This window comes from Trichosurus vulpecula, chromosome 5 (genome assembly GCF_011100635.1).
Source record: "Trichosurus vulpecula isolate mTriVul1 chromosome 5, mTriVul1.pri, whole genome shotgun sequence".
Lineage (NCBI taxonomy): Eukaryota > Metazoa > Chordata > Mammalia > Diprotodontia > Phalangeridae > Trichosurus > Trichosurus vulpecula.
Genome location: NC_050577.1, coordinates 287,951,903 through 287,974,402, shown reverse-complemented (window position 1 = coordinate 287,974,402; position 22,500 = coordinate 287,951,903). Strand labels below are relative to the sequence as shown.

At 39.9% G+C, this 22,500-nt stretch overlaps 2 protein-coding genes across 3 annotated transcripts in view; one reads left to right on the top strand and one right to left on the bottom strand.

Annotated features, from left to right (window-relative positions):
• GLT8D2 (glycosyltransferase 8 domain containing 2) overlaps positions 1–1,000 on the top strand; it is a 38,284-nt gene extending 37,284 nt beyond the window's left edge. Inside the window, exon 10 of the mRNA XM_036761241.1 lies at positions 617–1,000. Coding sequence (XP_036617136.1) covers positions 617–789 — 173 coding nt within the window. The 3' untranslated portion in view covers positions 790–1,000. The remainder of the gene's footprint in view (positions 1–616) is intronic.
• A 357-nt stretch (positions 1,001–1,357) lies between these two features.
• On the bottom strand, positions 1,358–21,493 carry TDG (thymine DNA glycosylase). Of its 2 annotated transcripts, XM_036761468.1 has the most exons (11): positions 21,204–21,493; positions 20,713–20,783; positions 15,361–15,503; positions 10,547–10,788; positions 9,040–9,109; positions 6,804–6,939; positions 6,506–6,588; positions 6,315–6,409; positions 4,964–5,135; positions 4,110–4,238; positions 1,358–3,499 (listed from the first exon to the last, which is right to left on the bottom strand). In XM_036761468.1, the coding sequence occupies exons 3-11, from the start codon at positions 15,452–15,454 to the stop codon at positions 3,357–3,359; spliced, it is 1,164 nt and encodes a 387-aa protein (XP_036617363.1). In that variant the 5' UTR covers positions 15,455–15,503; positions 20,713–20,783; positions 21,204–21,493; the 3' UTR covers positions 1,358–3,356. The 2 variants fall into 2 exon arrangements, with proteins under 2 accessions (XP_036617363.1, XP_036617362.1); XM_036761467.1 differs by lacking the exon at positions 20,713–20,783 and having other exon boundaries at positions 21,204–21,482.
• Between the last annotated feature and the right edge of the window lie 1,007 nt (positions 21,494–22,500).

Sequence of the window (22,500 nt, the reverse complement as noted above, 5' to 3'; positions counted from 1 at the left end):
GTAAGTGTACAGTCTCTGTAAGCTACAATCCAGCCTCCAATGTAGGATCAGGGGGGTCTAGGTGACACAGGAGTTGGGGAAGAACTGAGTTTGAATTCCAACTCCTGACAGTCACTAGATACATGACCCTGGGCAAGTCACTTCACCTGCTTGCCTCAGTTTCCTTGTCTGTAAAATGGGAAATAATAGCACCTCCCTCCCAGGGTCGTTGCAAGCCTCAAACGAGATGACAAGTAAAGTAAAAATGCTACCGTTCTCATTCTGATGGTTATTACCTACATGGCCAGCGGCATGTCACTTACCTCGATGGCCATGGTTTCCTTTCCTGTAAATCGAGGGGCCTGGCCTAGGTGGTCCCCAAGGTCCTTTCCAGCCCTAAATCTAGGGCTCTAGGGCCATTCTTCTCCCCTCCAGCAGGTCAGGAGCAAACCTCTGCTATGAACAAAACTCCCAGAGCTTCCCTGACTCTCCCGTTACTGAATTAGCTCCTTAGCTCCTCCGCACAGTCCTGCTATGACCTCTTTTCTCTCCACATCAAATTAACTGAAGCCCGTTTGCATCTTAAAGTGCTTGCTAATGGGACGCTTCTCTTCCTTTCTTCCCAAACACACTGAAGGCTGGAGTGCAGAAGCCAAATACTCCGACCACTTTCTTCAGGAGGCTAAATTACTTCACTGGAATGGAAGGCACAAACCTTGGGACTTCCCTAGTGTTCACCCCGACCTCTGGGAAAGCTGGTTCATCCCTGACCCTTCTGGAAAATTCAAACTTAATCGTGGAGGGAGCTGATACAAGCAAATGCACAGTGTGCTCCTTTCTGCTGCACAAACTTGCGATTCACAAGAAGTGGATTATTTTTATGAGCATTTTTTCAACATGTTTGAGTCCTAATTCACCTTCATTTGACAAAGAAGGCCTTTGAGACTTGTACTATGGGAAGCAGAAATGGATTTACTTTTTTTCTCTCCAAAGTACTCCCTTAGGGAAAAATCAAGATTGTGTAAGTATCTGGTTGGAAAGAACTGGTACACTGCAAATATTAACATTCAGTTGCTCAGCTTGACCTTCAAAGACAAACAAAGATCTTTATGGATTAATAAAATTAGAAAATTAAAGATTTCTTCGCCCTATGTTTAAGATTTCACACCAAAGGTGAGTTTTTTTTCTTCCTGTGAGTCTCCAGTCTTTTGAAGAAGTATTACACTTAAAATATTTAATGGTTTCTCGATTTTCTCAAATTTTTTTTTGGGGGGGAGGGTAATGTATAATTTAATACATTTTCAAATAAGTAGAGGATTTTTGACCAAAACTGAAGATACAATAAGGTGTATAAAATGAAAACCTCATACAACAGGAAGACACCAAAGAGACAGAATTCCTCTGTGTTTATTGTCAAAATTGGCATACTTTCAAAATCATTTAAAATCTTTTCCAATACCATTTAATGAAAAAGCTCCAGACCATCTTAGGTAAGACAATTTAACAGCCACAACTGACTTCCTTTTTTTCATGAAAATGCCATATCACATGATTAGATATTTCCAATACTCACGTCTATAGCAGGTGTGTGACAAAATCCAAAGATGGCATTTCCCTCCCCTTTAAATTACAACAAGACTATTGTAAAGCTACAATAGTTACATACTAGAGTGGTATCTAATCACATGCTTTACATCGTTCTTGTGAAAATATAATCGATTCCTACTAATCCCTGATGCAAGGCACTTGTGAGCACCTGCAGGAGAATGTCCATGTAAACCGTAATACAGTACATCATCTTAAATAACAGAGAACAAAGAGTTTTCACACAATTTGACCTAACTGAAGGGAAAAAAGGAGAAAGTGTCCACCACAGCCGACAGCATAAAAACCAAAGCAGGATTGGATTCACAATATAGATTTTTAAACAGCTATTACAAATAGGGTTAAGCCACATGACTCCCTGAAACAACAACTATAAATCATCATAAATATTTCATATTTTAAAAGCCACATACTATCTGAATATAAAAGCACGATGTGTAAGAGCACTGGGGGGGGGGGCACGGGGTGGTCAGGACATCTGGGTTCTTGTCCTACTTTGCCATTAACACTTACCCTCAGGGGGCCTTGGTTTCCCCACTAACAGAATTAGGGAGCTGAACTAGCAGACGTCTCTAAGGGTCCCTTCCAGCTCTGATTTTCCATGATTTTGGCATTCTGACCAGGTCAGAATTTAATAAAAATGGCACTGATGAATGGGTCTAACACCCACAAGATGAAGTGATTATGGGTCACTGGTAGCACCGTGGAGACTGTATGCCAGAAAATCACAAGATACAGAATCAAAATACCTTTTCATGGACCCTAACCAAAGGACATTCTTGCCAAAGAGATGAGTTATGGTGGAGAAAGGGAATGAAAACGACTAGTTTATCAGATAGGACCAGCAGGGGAAGTCACATTCTATTAGACAACACATTTGATGCATGTTTCAAGTATGAAAAGCACCTATATGAACAACACCTCGCTCCGTTACTCACCACACGGAGAGCAGAGGCAGGCACCAGACAGAAAGGTCATTGCCTCCCAACTACATACCTTTGCTCTTCCTCACAAGTAACAATCTGCCAAGTGACAAATGAACCATTGAAAATGCGATTTTCCAAGGCCTGCCTGCGTTCCCCAGAGCTGACTTGTGTGCGTGCTGGCTCCTGGGCGGTGGCCAGCTGCTGGTCTGCTGTGAAGGGAAGGTGGCTGGCTCCGACCTGTGGCCTGGATCCAGGTGGCTTCCTTACCAAGAAATGCCAACGGCTGGCCACATGGAAAAGGGGCCACTTTGGGGAAAGAAATGATTTAGGATTCCTCCATCAGCACAACTGGAAAATCCCCAAGTCCCAGAGCACATGCTCATGGACATCAGGTGAGTAGCCTCATGTCCACATGAGAACTGTGACACATTTGTGTGTCTATACCCGTGACAATCATGCACAGAATGTGCTTTTCAGGCATAAAAGGACTCTGGAATTTCTCGCCATATGTAGATTTAAGAAAGGAGTATAAATATACAGGCTGTTTAAAAAAAAATACAGACTACAAGCAACGCCCAAAAGAAATAATTTCTTCAAAAATAAGACTACAGTTTGTCAAAAACTGTAAACAATGGCACACATTAAATATAAAAACTCACATACAAAAGGATCTACATTTGCTTTCAAACTATCTAGTTCACAAAGTTAATTCTACCACACAAATGGGTTACCAGAAAATGAGATGAGTGAAGTTCTATTAAAATGCTTCAGTTGGTGAACTGAGGCACCTTTCTAGACAGCTGCATTAAAACTGCAGTGTGCAGGAAGAGCTTCGAAGGGCCATCCTCACATGCAGCCACCTTCTTGTTCGAGGATCCCAAAGGGACTGAAGGAAGGCAGAATCTGGTCTGTGAATGACTGCGTCATCCACTCATCGCTTGCTATGTCCCCAAAAGTTGGTTCTCCACTTAGGACTGCGTTACTTGTTCCTAGGCAGAAAAAAAAAATCAGTGTTTATTCTGTCTAAAAGACTGAGATGATATAACTGAAGGCCTTTCAAGGAGAACGGGTAATGATGGCCAAGAAGTTTCTGGGAACAGGATTTATCAGAGCTGCCGTCATAACCTGGAAGTTCAGTTGTAACTTTTTGAATATAAAACCATTTTAAAAACCATTCAGGGTAGGAAATCATTATTCATGGGGATTATTTTGAATTACAGTAACTGAGAAGAAATTTTTCTCCCCCCTTAATTACACATTAAATTAATACGTCTACCTCAGCCATTACTAACGCAATAACTTACAGTAACACAGTAGAAAGAGGATTCCCGGTGGAGAAATTCCTTCCCTCATCACAAAGTGTAGCTCATCTAAGATGTACTAAACAAGTCCTTGGAGTCTGCCTGAGACCCCGAGGCAGGTGACACCCCCAGGGTCACAGAGCTGGGGGGGGGGGGGGGCCTAGGGCTTCCTGATCCCTCTACATTCTCTGTACTATATGTCTGCTGCTTCCTAAACATGGTAAAAAGGATGATGTTATCCCAGCCTGGGAACACAACAGAATCATTCCATGACACAGGAAGGGCAGCCTCACTCTACCTGTCCCATCCAAAGCGAAGGGACACGGCTGCTCAACATCACACGCCCTTTCACAGTAAGCGCCTCCATAAGCTGCCTCGTAGCCTGGATCATACTTTTCTTCCTTAACAGCCATCTTCTTTGCATCCTCTGTAAGAAGAAAAACAAATTAAAACTTCTGAACATTAGTTGGAAAATGGTTACTCGTGGAAGTTAGATGTGAAAACGGTTACTTGGTAATTGACCTCTGCAGATAACCATAGAGCATTTGTGACAACCTCAAACATCTTTTCCCATAATGGTAACTTGGGGGCAGAATCTAAATATGTTACTTTATAATCACGGAGAAGAAATAACTTAAAAGATGTGTGGCTACTTTATATGTAATTTTAAAGGTATGTTAGAATGTCTCTCAGTCCCAACACCACTCCTACCCACAGTATTAAAAAACAAAAACCAGCAACAACCTCTCTAGGATAGAGGTTCATAACCTAGAATCCATGAATATGTTTTTTAAAAAATATATATTTTAATAGTAGCATTCTGCTAGAATTGGTTTATTTTGTAACCTATATATATCATTTAATGGATTAAAAAAACACAAACCATTATTCTGAGAGGTCCTTAGGCTTCATGAGAAAGCAATGACCCCAAAAGGTGAAGAGGTGACGATCCCCTGCTTTAGGGGCATCTGAAAGATCTGAAGACTTGGAGGGAGGGAGGGAAAGGCCTGGCCTGAGGGGATGAGTAAGGGACAAAACCTTGTTCTCTAACGGAAATGGCTTGGGTCAAATGCCCCTTATGGCAGTGTGCTGGTATAATGGAGGCCACACTGTCTCTGGCTTCACGTACAGGGCCGCACAGCAGTAACATACCTTGGGCAAGCTGCAAATTGAATGTGTACTGCACCTCCTGAACGTCTGAGTTAGGTACGGTGCCTTTCAACTGGTCTCTCAAGTCTCTCAGCTTGATATAATAATGAACTTTATCTTGTGCCCGTGGGAACTGAGCACACCTTGCACTGGATGACGGCATGACGTAGCAGAGCTACAAGAGGAGACAGAGTGAGAAGAACCCAGAAGCCAGAGTGTCAGGCAAAATTCAAAGAAAGTGTGTGTGTGTGTGTGTGCGTGTGCATGTGTGCGTGTGTGTGTGGAGTGAAGATCATTGCTTGTTAAAAGAAATAAAGTAAATTAGGTATATCTCTGCAAATAGATCACAAAATCAACCTATAAAGGAACCCATTATAAATGAAATCCATTAAGGGAAGCATATAACCATGTATTTATTTGATCTGAGGTGACCTTAGTTTCTACACTGAAAACAGGGACCAGGTTTTATTTGTATTTCTTTCTTCCCATGATGCAGCTAGGTGGCGTTATAGTGCCCAGAGCTCCAGGCCTGGAGTTAGGAAGACTCATCTTCCTAAATTAAAACCCAGCCTCAGATACTTCCTAGCTGTGTGACCCTGGTCAAGCCACTGAACACTGTCTGCCTCCATTTCATCTATGAAATGACCAGGAGAAGAAAATGGTAAACCCCTCCAGTATCTTTGCCAAGAAAGCCCCAAATGGGGGTCGCAGAGAGTCAGACACAACTGAAATGACTGAACAACAAATGTTTCCTTGAATATGGTATTGGAGAATATAAGCCCGATAAAAATTTACAGAATAAATGAATTTATAAAATAAAACTATATGGAACTAGCATCATAATTCCCTCTTCATTTAAGAAAATAAATTTCTACTATTGAAATAATTTTCCTTTATTTTTTCTTTACTACTTTGTCATTAAGAGATTATATGCTTGAATTTCACAAGTATGTTTCAATCTTTTGATTGCACTTATAGGACCTAATTCATTTGTCTAACACTGTTTAGCAAATGTTACATTTGTAGACAAAGTTCAAAAGTCTTGGATTAAATATTCAGCAAAATCAACACATGCCTGTACCATATTGGCCCAGCTATGGGAACTGTTTTTCCCCTAAAAATGGTTCCCATACAATATAAATGTGATTTATGTTTGGTGTACTGTAGTACATCTCTCTGTTTTTCCTTTCGAAGAGAACACATCTTAAAGGGGCAGCCTTTATTTAGACTAATATGCTGTTTTTCTTATCATCGATTACCATGAGCTAGAGGAACGAGAAAGGCTACCCTGAGTAAAAATCTTTCATTTCCATCTATAATTAGTCTGCTAGCAAATGCAGTTTGGGGAACTTACAGTTTCTGTGTCTGGGACCTTATGAGGCTGAAGTCCAAATTCCAACTTCTTAACTTTTACTCCAAAAACTTCTTTGCTAAAAATTTCGTAAATACCTAAAATGAAAGAAAGCCATACTGACATATAGAACTGTGGAAAATAACATTAATAACAATAAAAGACTAGTTTAAGTGCACAGAAAAAAACCATACATTTTCCATTGAAAACCGCTATTCGAGGTTGGTATTTCTGTAACTTCTGCACCAAAATGCGTCCTCCTTCTCGAAACTCTTTACTAAAATGGAATAACAAAGCAGTTAAGAGAGGTCTGTATAATACAGTAATATGCCATCTTGGCAAATCTTCAGAATGAAAAAACAGTAATGGCACCCTGATTTTGTAACAACAGAGACAACATAAAAACAAGATGGAAAGTGGAGGACAAGAAGGTAATTGTGGCCCACAAGGTTTATATTTCACAGTATTAAAAACCACTGTTTACTGCCCTACCTTGAAAGATCCTTGCTGCCTGGGGTGGTCCTTTCAACCATATTTGTAAAGCCGATGCCGTACTTTCCTGGTAAAGTATGGTCATCCATATGATTTAGCTGGACCTCACTCAGTCCAGACATAAAGAGACACTTCCCTAGAACAAAAGAGTAGAAAAAAATAAGACATGATTTTAACTTGAAGGTGAAAGGTTTACTGGGATAAGGAGAATTTATATTCTGTTTCACATTTAGTTTTAGTTTCAACATTCACTTTTATAAGATTTTGAGTTCCAATTTTTTCTTCCTCCCTCCGCAAGACAGCAAATGATCTGATAGAGGCTATACATGTACAATCATATGAATCATATTTCCACATTAGTCATGTTGTGAGAGAATCAGAACAAAAGGGAAAAACCACAAGAAAGCAAAAACAAAAAAAAACCAACAAAAAGGGAAAAGTCTGCTTTGCTCTGCATTCAGACTCCACTGTTCTTCCCTGGATGTGGACAGCATTTTCCATCATGAGTCTTTTGGAATTCTGACTATCTACTCTCCCACTTAAGGAGCATGGGACCCTCCACCTGCCTTACAGCTGAAATCTTCCATGTGAGTTGTCTCCCCATTGATAAAGTGAGCTCCTGGGGCAACTAGGTGGCGCAGTGAATAGCGCACCAGCCCTGGAGTCAGGAGGACCTGAGTTCAAATCCAGCCTCAGACACCTGACACTAGCTGTGTGACCTTGGGCAAGTCACTTTACCCCAACTGCCTCACCTCCCCCCTCCAAAAAAAACAAAACCAAAAACAAATAAAGTGAGCTCCTGGAGAGCAGGGACCATCTGACTTTTCTGTTTGTATCCCAGCACTTAGGGGAGTACACTTAATAAATGCGGTTACGCATTCAATCGACATATAAGCCAGAAGCTCTAAAAAAAGAAGTCTTTTACAAGGAGAACTTTCATATTAAAATTAAAAACTAGACTAGATGGCCTCTAAGCTTCCTTTCTATTCTAGGTTTCTATGAATCTAAGATGATCAGAATTCTTCACATTTGAGATTTTTAAAATCCCATCATGAATCCAGTGCCTTAAACAGATCCTGATATTTTGTCTACCGGGTGATGATACATGGACACTAGTGCATTTCTCCTTTGTGGCACCAGAACTAGCAGTTAATGCCCTATGACCATAGTATGAACCATCAGTCTGGGCCAGCTGAACCAAACTGGTTAAGTGGCACTTGTGACTGGAACATTATCACGTCTTTGGTAACCATGCTGGTTCTAAGTAATTATATGTTTGGAAATGTGGTAGCCTAATCCATCTGATTATTAGGTTCCCTTCATGCTAATAGATGATACTACCACCTCCCCCAAAATACCCAAAGAAAGGCAAATCAGATCACAGGACACATGTGTACTCCTTGTGTAAGAAGAAAGAGCATCAGAACTTGTAATTTTATTACTTTAGAGGTGGGGTGTCACAGGTCTTGGGGTTTAAATCCTGCCTTTGACACCTAAGAAGTACATGATGACAGACAAGTCACTTAACTCTTCTGTACTACAAGAACTATAGAAGGCTCTGAGGGGGTTTTCACATGGGGAGTTCCCTAAACCTACGAAATGGCAAGTCCAAGATCTCCGTGGAGGAATTTTGATAGGGCAACACAGCTGTACTTCTTCCTACTAAGCTGCCATCTTGACTCCAGCCTAGATCTGCCCCTCTGAAAAGAGACTGAGGCACAATTCTGTTACTCTTTTACTCACAGTGAGAATGTCAACATGGACAGAGGTTAGCTACCCTAGTACTCTAATTAACTCTTTGGTCACTGGACAGGACGATGCATTAAGAGTAAGTATCCAGTGAAAACAGTTCTTGGTAGACATTCTTTAGAATGCCTGGCTTTTGGCACCCTTTGCTCTACCTTTCTGCTACTTGACTACTTTTGCTCTACAGAAGCAGAGGGCGGGATGGCTCAGGATTAGGGACTGGTTTGTATTTTTACCAACTTTATGGCTTACCAAAGTCTCCCAAAGTCATCACCTGGTAACCCTCCTGCTAGTACTGACTCCCTTTCCATTAATCAGGCTGGTCTGTGACAGCAGACACAATCCCCCAGTGAGCTCATCCTTTCTAGCTTGGTAAAATCGGCCTCATGATACAGTCTTATAAACCATGACAGGCTAAGGCAAGAAAAAATAACCTAGCTAAAAAGCTAATGACATTTAACAATGAAATCTTAGTAAGAGAACAACGTACAAAAATGGTTTCCAGGTCCCGGGTAATGATGCCCTTTGTAAGCTGCCATGAGTCCTGGGTTTATGCCAATCTAGAAAGCAAGACAGGTCAGATTTTAGAGTTACCAAGATACGGATCTGTTGAGAAAAAAAGGTAATCAACCCTTCATTTCCAAAGTTAATTTATTAAAAGACAGATTTAAGTAAATGTGATTAGCAATATATGGTCTTAAATAATTTCTCAGTCTTAGTTTGAGGAAATAATTTCATTTCAGAAAAAAAATCTTTTGTCCTAAATTATTTTTTCAATCTGGATCAATTACATCACACACCTTTCAGCTAAAGGTGAAGTCAAACTCAAGTAGAAATGGAAGCCATGTGTAAGGGATACCTATGGGCTGCATAATAACTTAGTTTGAAAATGTAATGTTATCTATTGTATTTTATTTTGTTAAACATTTCCCAATTACTATTTTAATCTGGTTAGAGCACATGGTAGAGTGTTGGTGGAAAAGTGTCTGACAGCTCTGACTTTAAAGGTTACCCTAAATCCAAGATTTCAGAGCTCTTTAAAAAAAAACTGAAGGCATTTAAATCAAAATTTGAATTAAAAAGCATGAAAAACTCAAATTTCAGTACAATCTGGCACCAGGAATTCAAATGAATAGTGATCAGAAAAGAATTCAGTGCCCTTTTGTAAGAAGTGGTACCATGTGTTGGGAAAGAGCCCTGGATGTGGCATCAGAGGATCCCAGTTCAAGTCCTGTCTTTGGTATCAACTCTGGGACCTTGGACATAAAGTTGGGGCTTCTTGAAACTCACTCTGAGCTTCAGGTTTTTGTTTGTAAAGTGGTGAAAAACCCCCCAGGATTTTCTTGCAGGGGAAAAAGTTTTGTTTTCCACAAAGTACTATAGAAATATGGGCTAGAAATAGTACTACATGCCAGTGTGTCACATTCCATAACAGATTTCCTAAATGTTCACAAAACCCCAACTCAAATACTCTGTCAAAAACCAAAATCAAATCATAGGAAGAAAATGAAGAAAGGAAGCCATGAACACTTAACACCAGCTTCTGGTTCAACAAGCAGCCCCTACTTCATGGCTCTATCCCATCCTTCTCGTGCTGGTGAAAGGGGAATGTCAGGAATGTCAGGAATATACTAGGAAATGTGGTCGAAAGGTGGTACGTGGAACAGAGCGAGAAAGCAAGAACAGATGGGGAAGGAGGCCAAGAGGGAGCTTTCTGGGTAACTTCTGTTAATAGCTATGTTTTGTTCTCTTTATCTTTTAGCTCTTAGTAGTGAAACTTTCTCAAAAGGCAAATTGGACATTAAGAGCTGAGTGGCCTCTTGCAATGTAACTTTCAGCAGCTCAGAAGTTGATACTTATAATCCCCGAAAGGGACACTTGGAAATGAATCTTTCCATCAAAGTACAGAAGCATCTCAAAAGTGGCCTGTGAATTACAGATAATCCACTGAAAAAACTTAGTCTACTATGAAAAGTTTTATGAAGATGCCAACTTACAATGACAATGTCCAGGTTGAAGGCCAAAATATCGGGCAGGGTCTTAGTCAGAAGCTCAGCTTCTGAGACCCCATTAAAACGATCCACTTTCCTTTTCACTTTGAAAGTATCTGTAATTTTTTCTTGTTTCCCCCTTGATTTGGCTGCTCTGGGGGATCCAGTGCGTTTTTTCGGCTCTGGCTTTTTTGGCTCCAGCTGTTTTGGCTCTGACGATCTGGTTCTTCTTTTTCTCCCCTTTTCTTCTGAAACATTGGAATTATTTAGGTTGTAGATATCTGACATTTCTATCACAGATGAAGGATATTCGGTGCTCACCATATATAAGATCTTCACTAAGTCTTTATGTACTTTAAAATGTCAGTGACTTAGGCTAGAGATCTAATAAAAGGGATCTATAAACAGCACTGAAGAGCCAACACACTGAAGGTTAGCACAATCACATTACACAACTACATACAAGGATAGAGAAGCCTGGAGAGTGAGGAATGAGGCAGGAGTAAAGTAAGCATAGCCTGGTTCCCCTCATGAAATGGTAGTCTGGGCAAGGAACTCATTCACCAATCTGTAGGCAACTCTCAGTTGTCAGTGGGCCCCAGTCCTTCCAAACTCAATGTTTATTTTGAACATATGCTGAATTTTCTTATCTGTGATCATGATGTATCTGGCCAACAGAACACAGGTTCCTGGAGGATAAGGATGTCTCATACTTCTGTACCTCTATCCCCAGAGCCTAGCATAGTACCGGGCATATAACAGGCATCCGATTAGTTCACAGTAATAAATCTGAATCTTCAAGAAAATATTTTATTTGATCTATATACTTGATAAGAAAGAACTCTTAAGAAAGATTTCCCTTCATAAAGTTAATTTTTTAAAAAATTGTCATGCATTAATAGGTTAATTCACTTCTGTGGAACAATATATCCTTTCCCAATAATGCCAGAAAAATGTGGTATTACTCTAATAAACTAATAGTCTAAATGGCAAGTAAACTACTATAAGTTCTATGAAAAACTTGAAACTAAGATTTTTCATATGCCAATATTCAAATTGTATTACTTTAATAGATTTGTGAGTTCAATGATGCAAATTGCAAACTGTCTACGCCACCTTACCCTTTGTGGATTCTTCCAAATTCATCTATCACATCTATTTTTACTGTTGTTTTATCTTAAATCATGACTGCAATTCTTGCCACTTCTTACATTTACCTGGGGCACAATCAATTTTTAGTCCTGTTTTTCTTTTAACTCTCTACATGTGTCTTTATGTCTCACGTGCAGCAAATGGGTGGGTTCTGTTTTCTAAACTAGTCTGGCATGCTTCCATTTTATGGATGAATTTAAACCATTTACATTCAAAAGTTAAAATTATTCATAAGATATAATATTACAGATCCAGAGTTGGAAGACACTTTAGGAGTCCAACAGTCATACAGTCTAACCTCTTCCTTATATACATGAGGTGACTGAGGCCCAAAGGGTTTAAATGACTAGCCCAAGGTCACCCCAGGAACAAACTGCATACCTGGGCTTTGGACTCAGGTCCTTTGACTCTAAGTTTAGTGTTCTGTTTACTGTACCATATTGCCTAAGACGAGAACTGTCCTAGGAAATCCAGCATCCAGATTTCTACTAAAGTTTCCAATGCCTAGAGCTCAAGCTCAGCCAAGGCCTACCAGTTGGTTTTTTTAACTGATACCTCCAAATTCTGTTATATTACTATTTTTTCAATTGGTGTTAGTTTCCTGTGATTTATTAAATTTCTTGAGACACCTGAATCTTAATCCAGCGTTTCTCTTTCCCAGTCCAGATAAGAATACGTGCAGTTTGGGAATTTATAAATAACACGCCTGATACCTTTCTTTTGTTCTAAATCTATGATTTCAAAAACATAAGAACTCTTCATGTGGAACTTCCTTCTAGCAATACAGACCAGCACGTCTTACAGAGTTGCATGGTATACTGACAGTTTAAAAGACTTGCCCAGGTCATTCATTCAATTATGTGTCAGAAGCAGGACTGGAATCTAGGTTTTTCTGACTCTGAGGCCAGCTCTCTGGCTATTGTACCGTGCTTTAATTTAATTTTCAAGTGTTTAAAAAAATGCTTAATTACTACACTCATAGCCATTAGGGTACAGACAGCAATGCTCCTGCCTTTAGCAAGCAAGAGGCAACTGCATTTGAGAATGTAATCTCAAAAACACAATAACCTCAAACAGCCATATTCTAAAAGACTACAGGGTAGAGATATTTGTCCAAGAGAGAACTTTTTTCCCCTCCAGAAAATGAAACAAGATACCTCTTACTTTCCTGAGCAGAAAGTAAAAGCTTTTTCTCACAAAAAAATGAGGAAAACAAAGTATTTCAAGAACAAACTTTCAATAATGATTAAAATACTTTGCAAGCAAAATTACATGATGAAAAATAAAACTGTAGGTAATGTTTTAGGCTGAATTATTATTGCTACATAATGTCAGGTTTGGGAAGAGTCAAAGGATCATAGATTTTGAATTAGAAGAGGCATAAGAGCCATCAAGCCTAATCCCTCTTTTTACACCTGAGGAAAACTATAGTATAGGGAGAGGCTAAGCAATTTCCCCAGGGCTACACAGCCAGCAAGTGTCAGCCAGGATTGGAATCTCAGAGAATATCAAGTTCAATTTATTTCTGAACAAAAATCCTCTCTGCCAAAGATCTTCGTCAGTGGTCCCTCATTTTTGCCTTTGCGTAGAGGCCTCAAGAAAGCAGGATCCTGCTGCCTGTCCCACTTCTGAAGTGCTGTCACTGTTAGAAAGTTTATCCTAATGTCAAGTCCAAATTTGCCTCTTACAAACTACTGCGACATCGGATCCCTCTTCCACGTGAGAGCTCTTCAAACTCTAGGAGACAGCTAGCTTTCTGTTCTACACCAAGCATCACCAACTCCTTGAGTAGAAGGTCAAGACCCTTCACCACCCCGCTTCTCATCCTCTGGACATTCTCCAGCTCATCAGCAGCTTCTTTAAAATATATTTTTCCTTTTAGAAGCAAGATTGTATTATTTGATGTAGTTACTGAACAGAGTTCTAGGTTCCATTTTTAATGTAAAAAGCAAAAGAGAGGAGCAATAATATTTCTCTAAAAATTAAAAGAAAAAAACTAAAATACATACATATAAATCAATTTCAGGTGTGTTGGGTTTTTTTTTTTTGTTTGTTTGTTTTTTTAAATTCACGTGGCTGTTGACTGATTTTTTCTCTTAAGGACCAGTGGTTTTTGTTTAAAAAAAAAAAAAAAGGCCTTCACTCCTGTACTAAAATTAAATTTTAAAAAGTTTAGAAATATAAATCCATTAGCTTTTTCTTGGTACTGCATCCTTACTAATGCTTACTATATTGTTGTTTTTTTTTTTTTTGCCTGAGTGGTGAACAAGCTAGTTAGTTTAAGCAGTAAAATTCTATGTGCTGGTACAAAGTTTTCTGTTTCTGTTTTTAAATTTACCCACAAAGTTGGATTACAACAGAGTGGCACATGTACCACTTTCTTTAAAAATCATATTGCCAGCGTATATAGTCAAATTCATCTTGATAGGCTGATCTCTACTTTCATTAATGCTGCTTACAAACCTCACACGGCTCATTGTGTACACTTTTTGTCTATGTCTTCCCATAAATGCACTATAAAAGATCTACACGGCTCACTTTAGATCTTCCTCTGATTCTTTTATGGCATTTAAAATGTTTTTCAGTTTAAAAATGAATTCTGGAGCACTGTGAAATGTAAAATGGATAATTTTGATTACATTAAATAAGAAAGCTTCTGTACAAATAAAACCAATGTAACCCAAGATTAGAAGGAAAGCAGAAAGTTGGGAGAAAATTTTATAGATAGTATCTCAGATAAAGGTCTCATAGCTCAAATATATAAAGAACTTTGTCAAATTTATAAGAATACGAGTCATTCCTCAACAGATAAATAGTCAAAGGATATGAACAGGCAGTTTTTCAATGAAGAAATCAAAACTATATAAAGTCATATGAACAAACGCTTTAAATCACTACTGATTAGAGAAATGCGAATGAAAACAGCTTTTAGACATCATCTTATACCTACCAGTTTAGCTAAAATAATAGAAGGGGAAAGTGACAAATGTTGGAGGGGATGTGGAAAAACTGGGACATTAAGTCACTGTTGGTGAACCGTGAACCGATCCAAGCATTTTGGAGAGCAATCTGCAATTATCCTCAAAGAGTTATAAAGCTGTGTATACCCTTTGAACCAGTAACGTAAGGAAAGTGTGAAATGGAAATTCATGGTTTTATATTGAATCCTCTTCTGTTATGCTTTGTACATGGAAATGTTCTCTTTTTTTGTCTTTTTGTATTTAAGTTCAAAATGAATTTAAAAGAAGAAAAAATTGAATTCTGGATAGTAAAGAATCAGACAGAATAGGTCTGCTACAGTTAAGCTCTAAGAACGTTTTTTGAAAAGCTTCTTTTGTCACAATGTAAGAGCAACTTCTTTTCTTTATACAGTAATGAATTCACCAATATCAGTCATAAACAATTAAATAAAATGAGACCTGGTTGTTATCTTTTTTAATACTACACAATTGTGATTTAATATCTCAGAGTAGTTTCTAGCCACACATCACTTAAATATTGGGCAGCAAGTCTGAAGGAAAACTATTACCAAGTCATGAAAAAATGCCCTATGAAAGACAAACAGGATAAAGCACACCTATAAAGATCAATCAACTACATGTTTTCTAGAGGCAAAAAAGGCTGGTTAATTAAAATTTCACTTAATCTATCAATGCATCCAAAACTACCTTGAATAGGTTCCGGGTCAAAGGCTGGGACTGGAATTTCTGGTAGAGCTAGTTGTTCATTCATAAATTCCATGTTGGGAGCTGCAGCCATCATCGGATGGTATGGAAACTGGTAAAATGCTTGAATTTGCTCAAAAGAGTATCTTAAAAAAGAAAAAGTGAATAAGAGAATATCTTTTCATTATAATATTCCAAACTATTTTATTAAATAAGAAGTTATAACGAGATGCTAGCATACTATTTTGTAACCAGAATTCACACCTTTGTTTCAATAAGAATATTTAAGGGATATGGAGATGGTTTTCTAGAGATATCACAGAATCCCATAGCTGGTAAGACCCCAAAAGTTAACAACAGCCACATGCCTTCAAAAAAAAGCTATGTTTACAGTTCAAGGCAGATCTGACTGGCTACCATAATATTAAAAATGTCTATAACCTCTCTTCAATATTCAACCTGTTTCAAAATGTAATCATGCTAGCAGAAAAAAAAATGTTCTGGTAAGTGATATAACACTATGTCATAGGTTACTCTCTCATATATTTATTTTTTTTCAATATGTTCCACATAAGTTATTAAAAGCCCTGTAAAAGTGATTAAAAGTAAAAAACAGCTGTAAGGAATTGCTGCTAGCTCTCCTAGGCTTAGCTGTTCAACTATGTGGTGATAGTAACACACCTAAACCTCAGGGTCAGCTCTCTAGTGGCTAACAGACCTCTGAAGGTTGAATCTGAAAAAATGAAACAGTGACAGTGAACAGATGTTTATTAACAAGAGCTGTTTAAAATACATTTATAACCCATTGAGGGTGATACCATGGAAAGGAATAATCACTCTCCCAAAAATCTCCCAATTTACTCTTGGAGGTTGCTGGCACACATGTGCCCCGTTTAGGAAAACCTGGAAAATGAAAATACAAACTTAAGAGTGATTTAACTAAGAAGTAATTTTTCATGTAAATAAATTATCACTAATTTTAAAAAAGAGTTCACCGTGAGGTTCTTTCAACTGAGGTCTTCCTAAAGCTCACTTAACTATTTACATGACATTAGACAAAAAGGCAGGGTTCAAGAAATTTAAAGATAAAGTTTTAAACACTCCTGTTAATTTTCCCCATATTACTCTTCTATTATTTTATTTTACATATATCTTATTCAGGCTTTTTTGTCTTTATAACAGTTATTTGATTCTTACCTCCAGACTGAACCCTAACTTGCGATCAAGAAAACACAATAAAGCAAAAACATCCAAGTGACTTCATCTGACGATGAATACAATATCCCCCTCCCATCTCTCTGACATGAGAGAGGACACATATTTCATTACCTACTCTCTGGGACTATTACTGGTTGTTCAATTAGTCATTATGTCATAAATATCATAAATGATATTTTCATATATCCTATTGTAGATGCTTCAATATAAGCACTGTGTATAGTTTTCATTTGGAGGAAATAAGCAGATCCTACTGTTAACTGAACTTTAACAATTTACAGAAAGCATTCCAGATAGTACAGACAGCTACACAATGTTAAGAGATCTAGAGAAAGGCCCCAGCATGTTGGTTGGAGAACTCATAAAAAGATTTACGGATCGCTCAGAGTTATGTGTAAGAGATGTATTCTTAACCAAATGAGAGACAGAGACAATTACAAAAGACAAAACAGATAACTTTGATCAATTGAAACTGAAGAGCTTCTGCGAAGACATTAATGTATCTAGAATAAGAAGGGAAGTGGTTGAATGGGAAAAATTCTTTGCATCAAATTTCCCTGATTAGGGCTTGGTATCTAACATAGAAAAAAATTATAATTAACACACATGGATACAAAAAGTGTAATAACCATTCCCCAACAGATACATGGTCAAAGGATATGATCAAACAGTTCTCAAAAGAACTGCACAGTACTCACAAACACATGAAATAATGCTCCAAATCACTAATAAGAGAAATGCAAATCAAAACAACTTGGTTTTACCGCATAATTTGAAAACTGGCAAAGACGACAAAAAATTGGAAAAGTCAAATGTTGGACAGGCTGTGGGAAGAAAGATACACTAATACATCCTTGGCGGGAGCTGTGAAACAGTAAAACCATTTTAGAAAGCAATGTGGAATTATGCAAATAAAGTGACTAAAATGTCCATACCATTTAAATTCCATTAAGCAGGCTTATACTCCAAGAAAACCTGATAAGAAAAAAGTCCCCATTTATTCCAAAATATTTTATAGTAGCACTTTTTGTGAAAGCTAAGAAATGTAAACAAAGTAGATGCCCATCGATTTGGGCATGGCTAAACAAACTGTGGTGAATGCAATGGAATATTACTGCACTATAAGAAATTATGTGTGTGATACATGCAGAGAAGCATGGAAAGATCACTGTGAACTGATGCAGAGTGAAATAAGCAGAGCCAAGAAAACAATCTGGTAACTACAACAAAGCAAATGGAAAGAACAAGTGACATTAGAAAATCAAAACTAAATGTAACAAAATTATAAAGCTCAAGCAGGACTTAAGTGAAGAGAAAGGAGAAGTCACCTCTTTGTGGAGGTGGGAGGTGCACAGTTGTGACACACTGCACAAGGTTTTGGACTTTTTCAACGTGTCTGTAAATTGTGTTGGTTTTTTTCTCCTCTGCAAAAAGATATTATTGGTCATATGGGATGGCTCTCTGGGAGAGGGAAGAGGAGAGAGATGTGAGATAGCTATGGTGATGTAAGAAACAGAAAATATCAATAAAAACTTATTTGAATAAAAGATTTATGGTAGGACAGATGAAGGTCCTGCAGGATGAGTATGATATGCCTGCAGGAGAAAATGAGGATGAAGATGGTTTCTGATCAACACTGCCAGGGAAAGCCCTCACATCAAGTGAGGACTGAATATGTCACTACCTCCAAACAATCCTGGCACAAGACCCCCATATAACCAACCCAGACCATCTGGGTCTGCTACAGACATTCACGCTTGTGCCGCTTTAAGGTTCACTAAGCATTTCCACACAACAACCCTTCAGAGTAGGTTTGCTGAAGGGTCAGGGAGAAGTGTCATATCCAGGGCAAACCGCTATTAAAGAGCAGAGTTGGGATCTGAACTCAGACCATCTCACTCTTAATGGGCTTCCCACCTCACTACTGCCTTCTACCATTCGTCCTCCCTCTTGCTGTTTCAGCCTCGGTCAACCGAAACAGTGCTGGATCTGCCCCCGCTATTTACCACTTGTGCAAACCAAAGCAAGTCAGTCACAGGGTCTAAGACTCAGTTTCCTCAAGTATAGAACGAGAGGACTGGATTAGATGAGGTCCCTTGTGGCTCTAGAGCTGGATTTCTCTTTTGACATACTTTTATGTCGCTTGTCTGGACAGCAACACTTCACAAAGCAATGATCCTCAGCTATTCCTAAAGCAGAAGGAAGACTGACCACGTCCCTCGCCACCTCAAACTGCTCTGCCTGACACTTCAGTCTTTTCCAATCTGACTCCAATCAATCCTTCAAAGGTCAACTAAAAACCACTCCCTTTCCCCTACTCTGCAGTACAGCCCGATCCAACATTTCAATTCTCCTCACTGAGCCTTCGCAGAGGCTGTACCCCATGCCTGGCCTCACTTCACTTCCGATTCGTGGTATCCCCAAAGTCTTAGTGTTGTTTTCTTTATCAAAAGGACACCCGCTGTTAAGTCCTTTCCTGATCACTCAACAAGCATTTATTTAAGGGCCCATTATGTGCCAGGTACAGTGTTAAGAGCTAGGGAATACAGAGAAAGGCAAAATCTAGTTCCTGTCCTCAAGGAACTCACAATTTAATGGGGGGGTGGGAGGGACAGGATGTAAACGAGTACGTACAAACAAGCTATATACAGGATAATTAGTTAATAATTCACAGAGGAAAGGCAACAGAATTAAGAGGCCCTGGGAATGGCTTCCTATACAACCTGAAGATTCTTGGCTGGGATTTTAAGGAGCCAGAGAAGCCAGGAGGCAGAGATGAGGAGGGAGAGCATTTACTGCAGGAAGGATGGCCAGGGAAAATGCCAGGGGCCAAGAGAAGGGAGTACGAGGAAAGTGAAAGGAGGCCGGTGTCAAGTGGATAGAAGAATACAAAAAAGGTATAGGGGTAAGTGCCTCCTCCCCCTCTCACCAAATAACCCCTCCCAACTGCTTTGTACAATAGCAGACACCCAGATCAAGGGTGGGGCAGCTAGGTGGTGAAAGTGGATACAGTGCCAGGCCTGGAGTCAGGAAGACCTGAGCTCAAATCCAGTCTCACTTACTAGCTATGTGACCCTGGGCAAGTCACTTCACCCTGTTTGCCTCAGTTTCCTCATCTATGAAATGATATGGAGAAGGAAATGGCAAACCGCTCCAGTATCTCTGCTAAGAAAACCCCAAATGGGGTCACAAGGAGGTGGAGGTGACTAGAAAGATTCAACAAAGACCAGGGTTCTCCTCTATTAATTTATCTACTTACGTGTAAAGACCACCAACAACTTAACAATTTGACAGGCTGGTGGTAAAGCAGATAAGGCTCTATCCTCTAGAGCTGGCTTCAAGTTCAATCTCAGGACTGAAATGGTAGCCCGCCCCAAGAGGAGTCATCTAAAACTCTAAGGGCCTCAGGCAACTGTCTAATGCCTCTTTAACTGCAGCTAAGGAGCCTGTGGCGAGGCGGAGGCAGTTTGCTAACCCACTCACAGCAAAATCACAGGTCTCTTCTAATCTCTACAGTAAAAGCTACCAATTATCTGGGCTTAAAAGTTCGCATGCTGCTTTTCACTCAAGGTGTTCCAAAATTCTTAATACAGCTTTAAACCATTTAGGCCTTAAACAATTAAAGCTTAAAGCAGCACCAGGGCCTTTGGAACAAGAATTATTTCATCTCATTGGATTCTCACAAGAAATTGAAATCTGAGAGGGGTGAGTACCTTGAAGGCAAGAGCTGTCTTAGGTCAATAATCATTTTTTAAACTTAAATTTAAAAGCTTCTTGTTGTTCGGTCTTGTCCAACTCTTCACGACCCCATGTGGGGTTTTCTTGGCAAAGATCCTGGAATGGTTTGCCATTTCCTTCTCCAGTGGATTAAGGTAAACAAAGATCAAGTGACTTGCCCAGGGTCACATAGCTAGCATCTGAAGCCGAATTTGAATTCAGGTCTTCCTGACTCCAGACCCACTGAGCCACCTAGCTGCCTCCAATTAAAATTTAAATATTTTTAAGACTTAAGTTAAATTTAGAAGCTTAAATTAAATTTAAAAGCTAAAGTTCAATTTAAAAGCTTAAGCTAAATTTAAAATCTTAATTTAATTTAGAAGCTTAAATTTAATTAAGAAAAACAACAAAACTACGTACCGGGCACTGCGCTAAGAGCTGGAGACACAAAGAAACGCAAAACTCCTCCCTGCCCTCAAAGAGCTCGGAGTCTAATGGGGGAGACAACATGCACAGATTAGAGGCACGAGCCCGGGACCCGGGAAACTGCAAATGATCAGCACAGGGGGATGGGAAAGGCTTCTTGCACAAGTTTTACTCCGTCTCCGCATCCTCCAGCGCCTAACATACAGGTCGACACCTAGTAGGTGCTTTAATAAAAGTTGGTCAAAAAAAAAAAAGCGGGGGTGGAGGGTGTTGGGGGAAGGGGATCGTTCCATGGGGGAAGGGCCAGGCGTCTGCGCACGCGCGCCGCCTCCGCCTTTGTACCAGGATGAGGGGCATTTAAAGACCGGCTCCTGCGCATGCGCCCATTGGGGACGAAGTCGGGGGGCAGAGGGGAGGGGGAGAACGGGCTGGAGGCTGGGGGGGAGGGGGTAGTAGCCCTCCACTCGCCAAGCCCCGACACGTACCTGCTTAGGTCCTCGGCTTCCATTCCCCGCCGCCCTTCCAGCCGGTGGTTCCCTCTCTTAACTAAAAGCTGCTGATCCCCTGCCAAGCCGGAGAGCACCGTCACAGGCCGGGACGGTCAGATAGATAGATAGATGGATAGATGGATGGATGGATGGATGGATGGCTGGAAGGACACGACAGGCTCAGTGGAGAACCTAGAGCTTCTACTCCGCCTCCGATGGCGCCCCACCCCCTTCCGAGGCTTCGCCGCTCCCCTCCGCCACCGTCAAACTCTCCACTCCTTCCTTCCGGCACCCGGCAGCCAATCCGCGAGCGGCTTATGTGACACGTGCTGCGAGGAGCCGACCAATCGGCTTCCCTCTGGGATGGCCCGCCCAGTAGCTTTGCCTCAAGGGCTTTCGGGATGGAGAAAAAAGGAAGGGGGGGAGGATGGAGGAAGGGCGTGACGTCAGCGTCTCTTAGCAACTCTGCGCTGGACCTGTTAGCCCCAACCAAGAACGAAGCGATGGGACTCTAGCAGAGCATGAAATACGCAGGCTGAACAGACTGGCGTATTTGGAGCTGCTGGGATCACGCAGTCATATAATCCAAAGCATTAAAGCTAAACCTCTAATTTACCCATGCCAAATTAAAAATGATTGCAATTTATATAGTGTTAGATGGGACAGTGTATAGAATACTGGACCTGGAAGAGAGAAAATCTGAGTGTGAAACCGGCTTCTGACCGGCTTCTTAAAAGCTGAATGACTCCGGGCCAGTCTCTCAATCTTTGTCTGCCTCGGTTTGCTAGTCTGTAAAATGGAAATAAAAATAGCACCTACCTCTCAGAGTTATGAGGATAGAATGAGATAATACTCGTAAATCATGCAAAGCACTATATACTGTAAATGTCTGAGGCACCCCAGAGGTAATTCACAGGAAGACAGCTGGAACGGTCATTAAAGAGGACATCTAATCCAAGGGGGTGATTTTACAGTTCAGGAAACTGAGGACCAGGAAGGCTAAATAATTTTTTAAGTTGTAAATTAATGCAACTGGCAATCTGAAAGGTCGTGGGGAATGGAGGAGTTGCCATAGGTGTGGCATCCAAAACAGGTCATACCAGCCTGAGCTATTTCTTTTTGATAGGTTACAAGACTAGTTGATCAAAAGAATGCTATGGCTATAGTTTACCTAGATTTTGGCAAAGCATTTTTTGTTGTTTTTTAAATTTATTTTTACCATTCATTTAAAAAAATTATTTTAAAATTCCAAATTTTCTCTTGCTCCAGCCCCTCTCCCACCCATTGAGAAGCC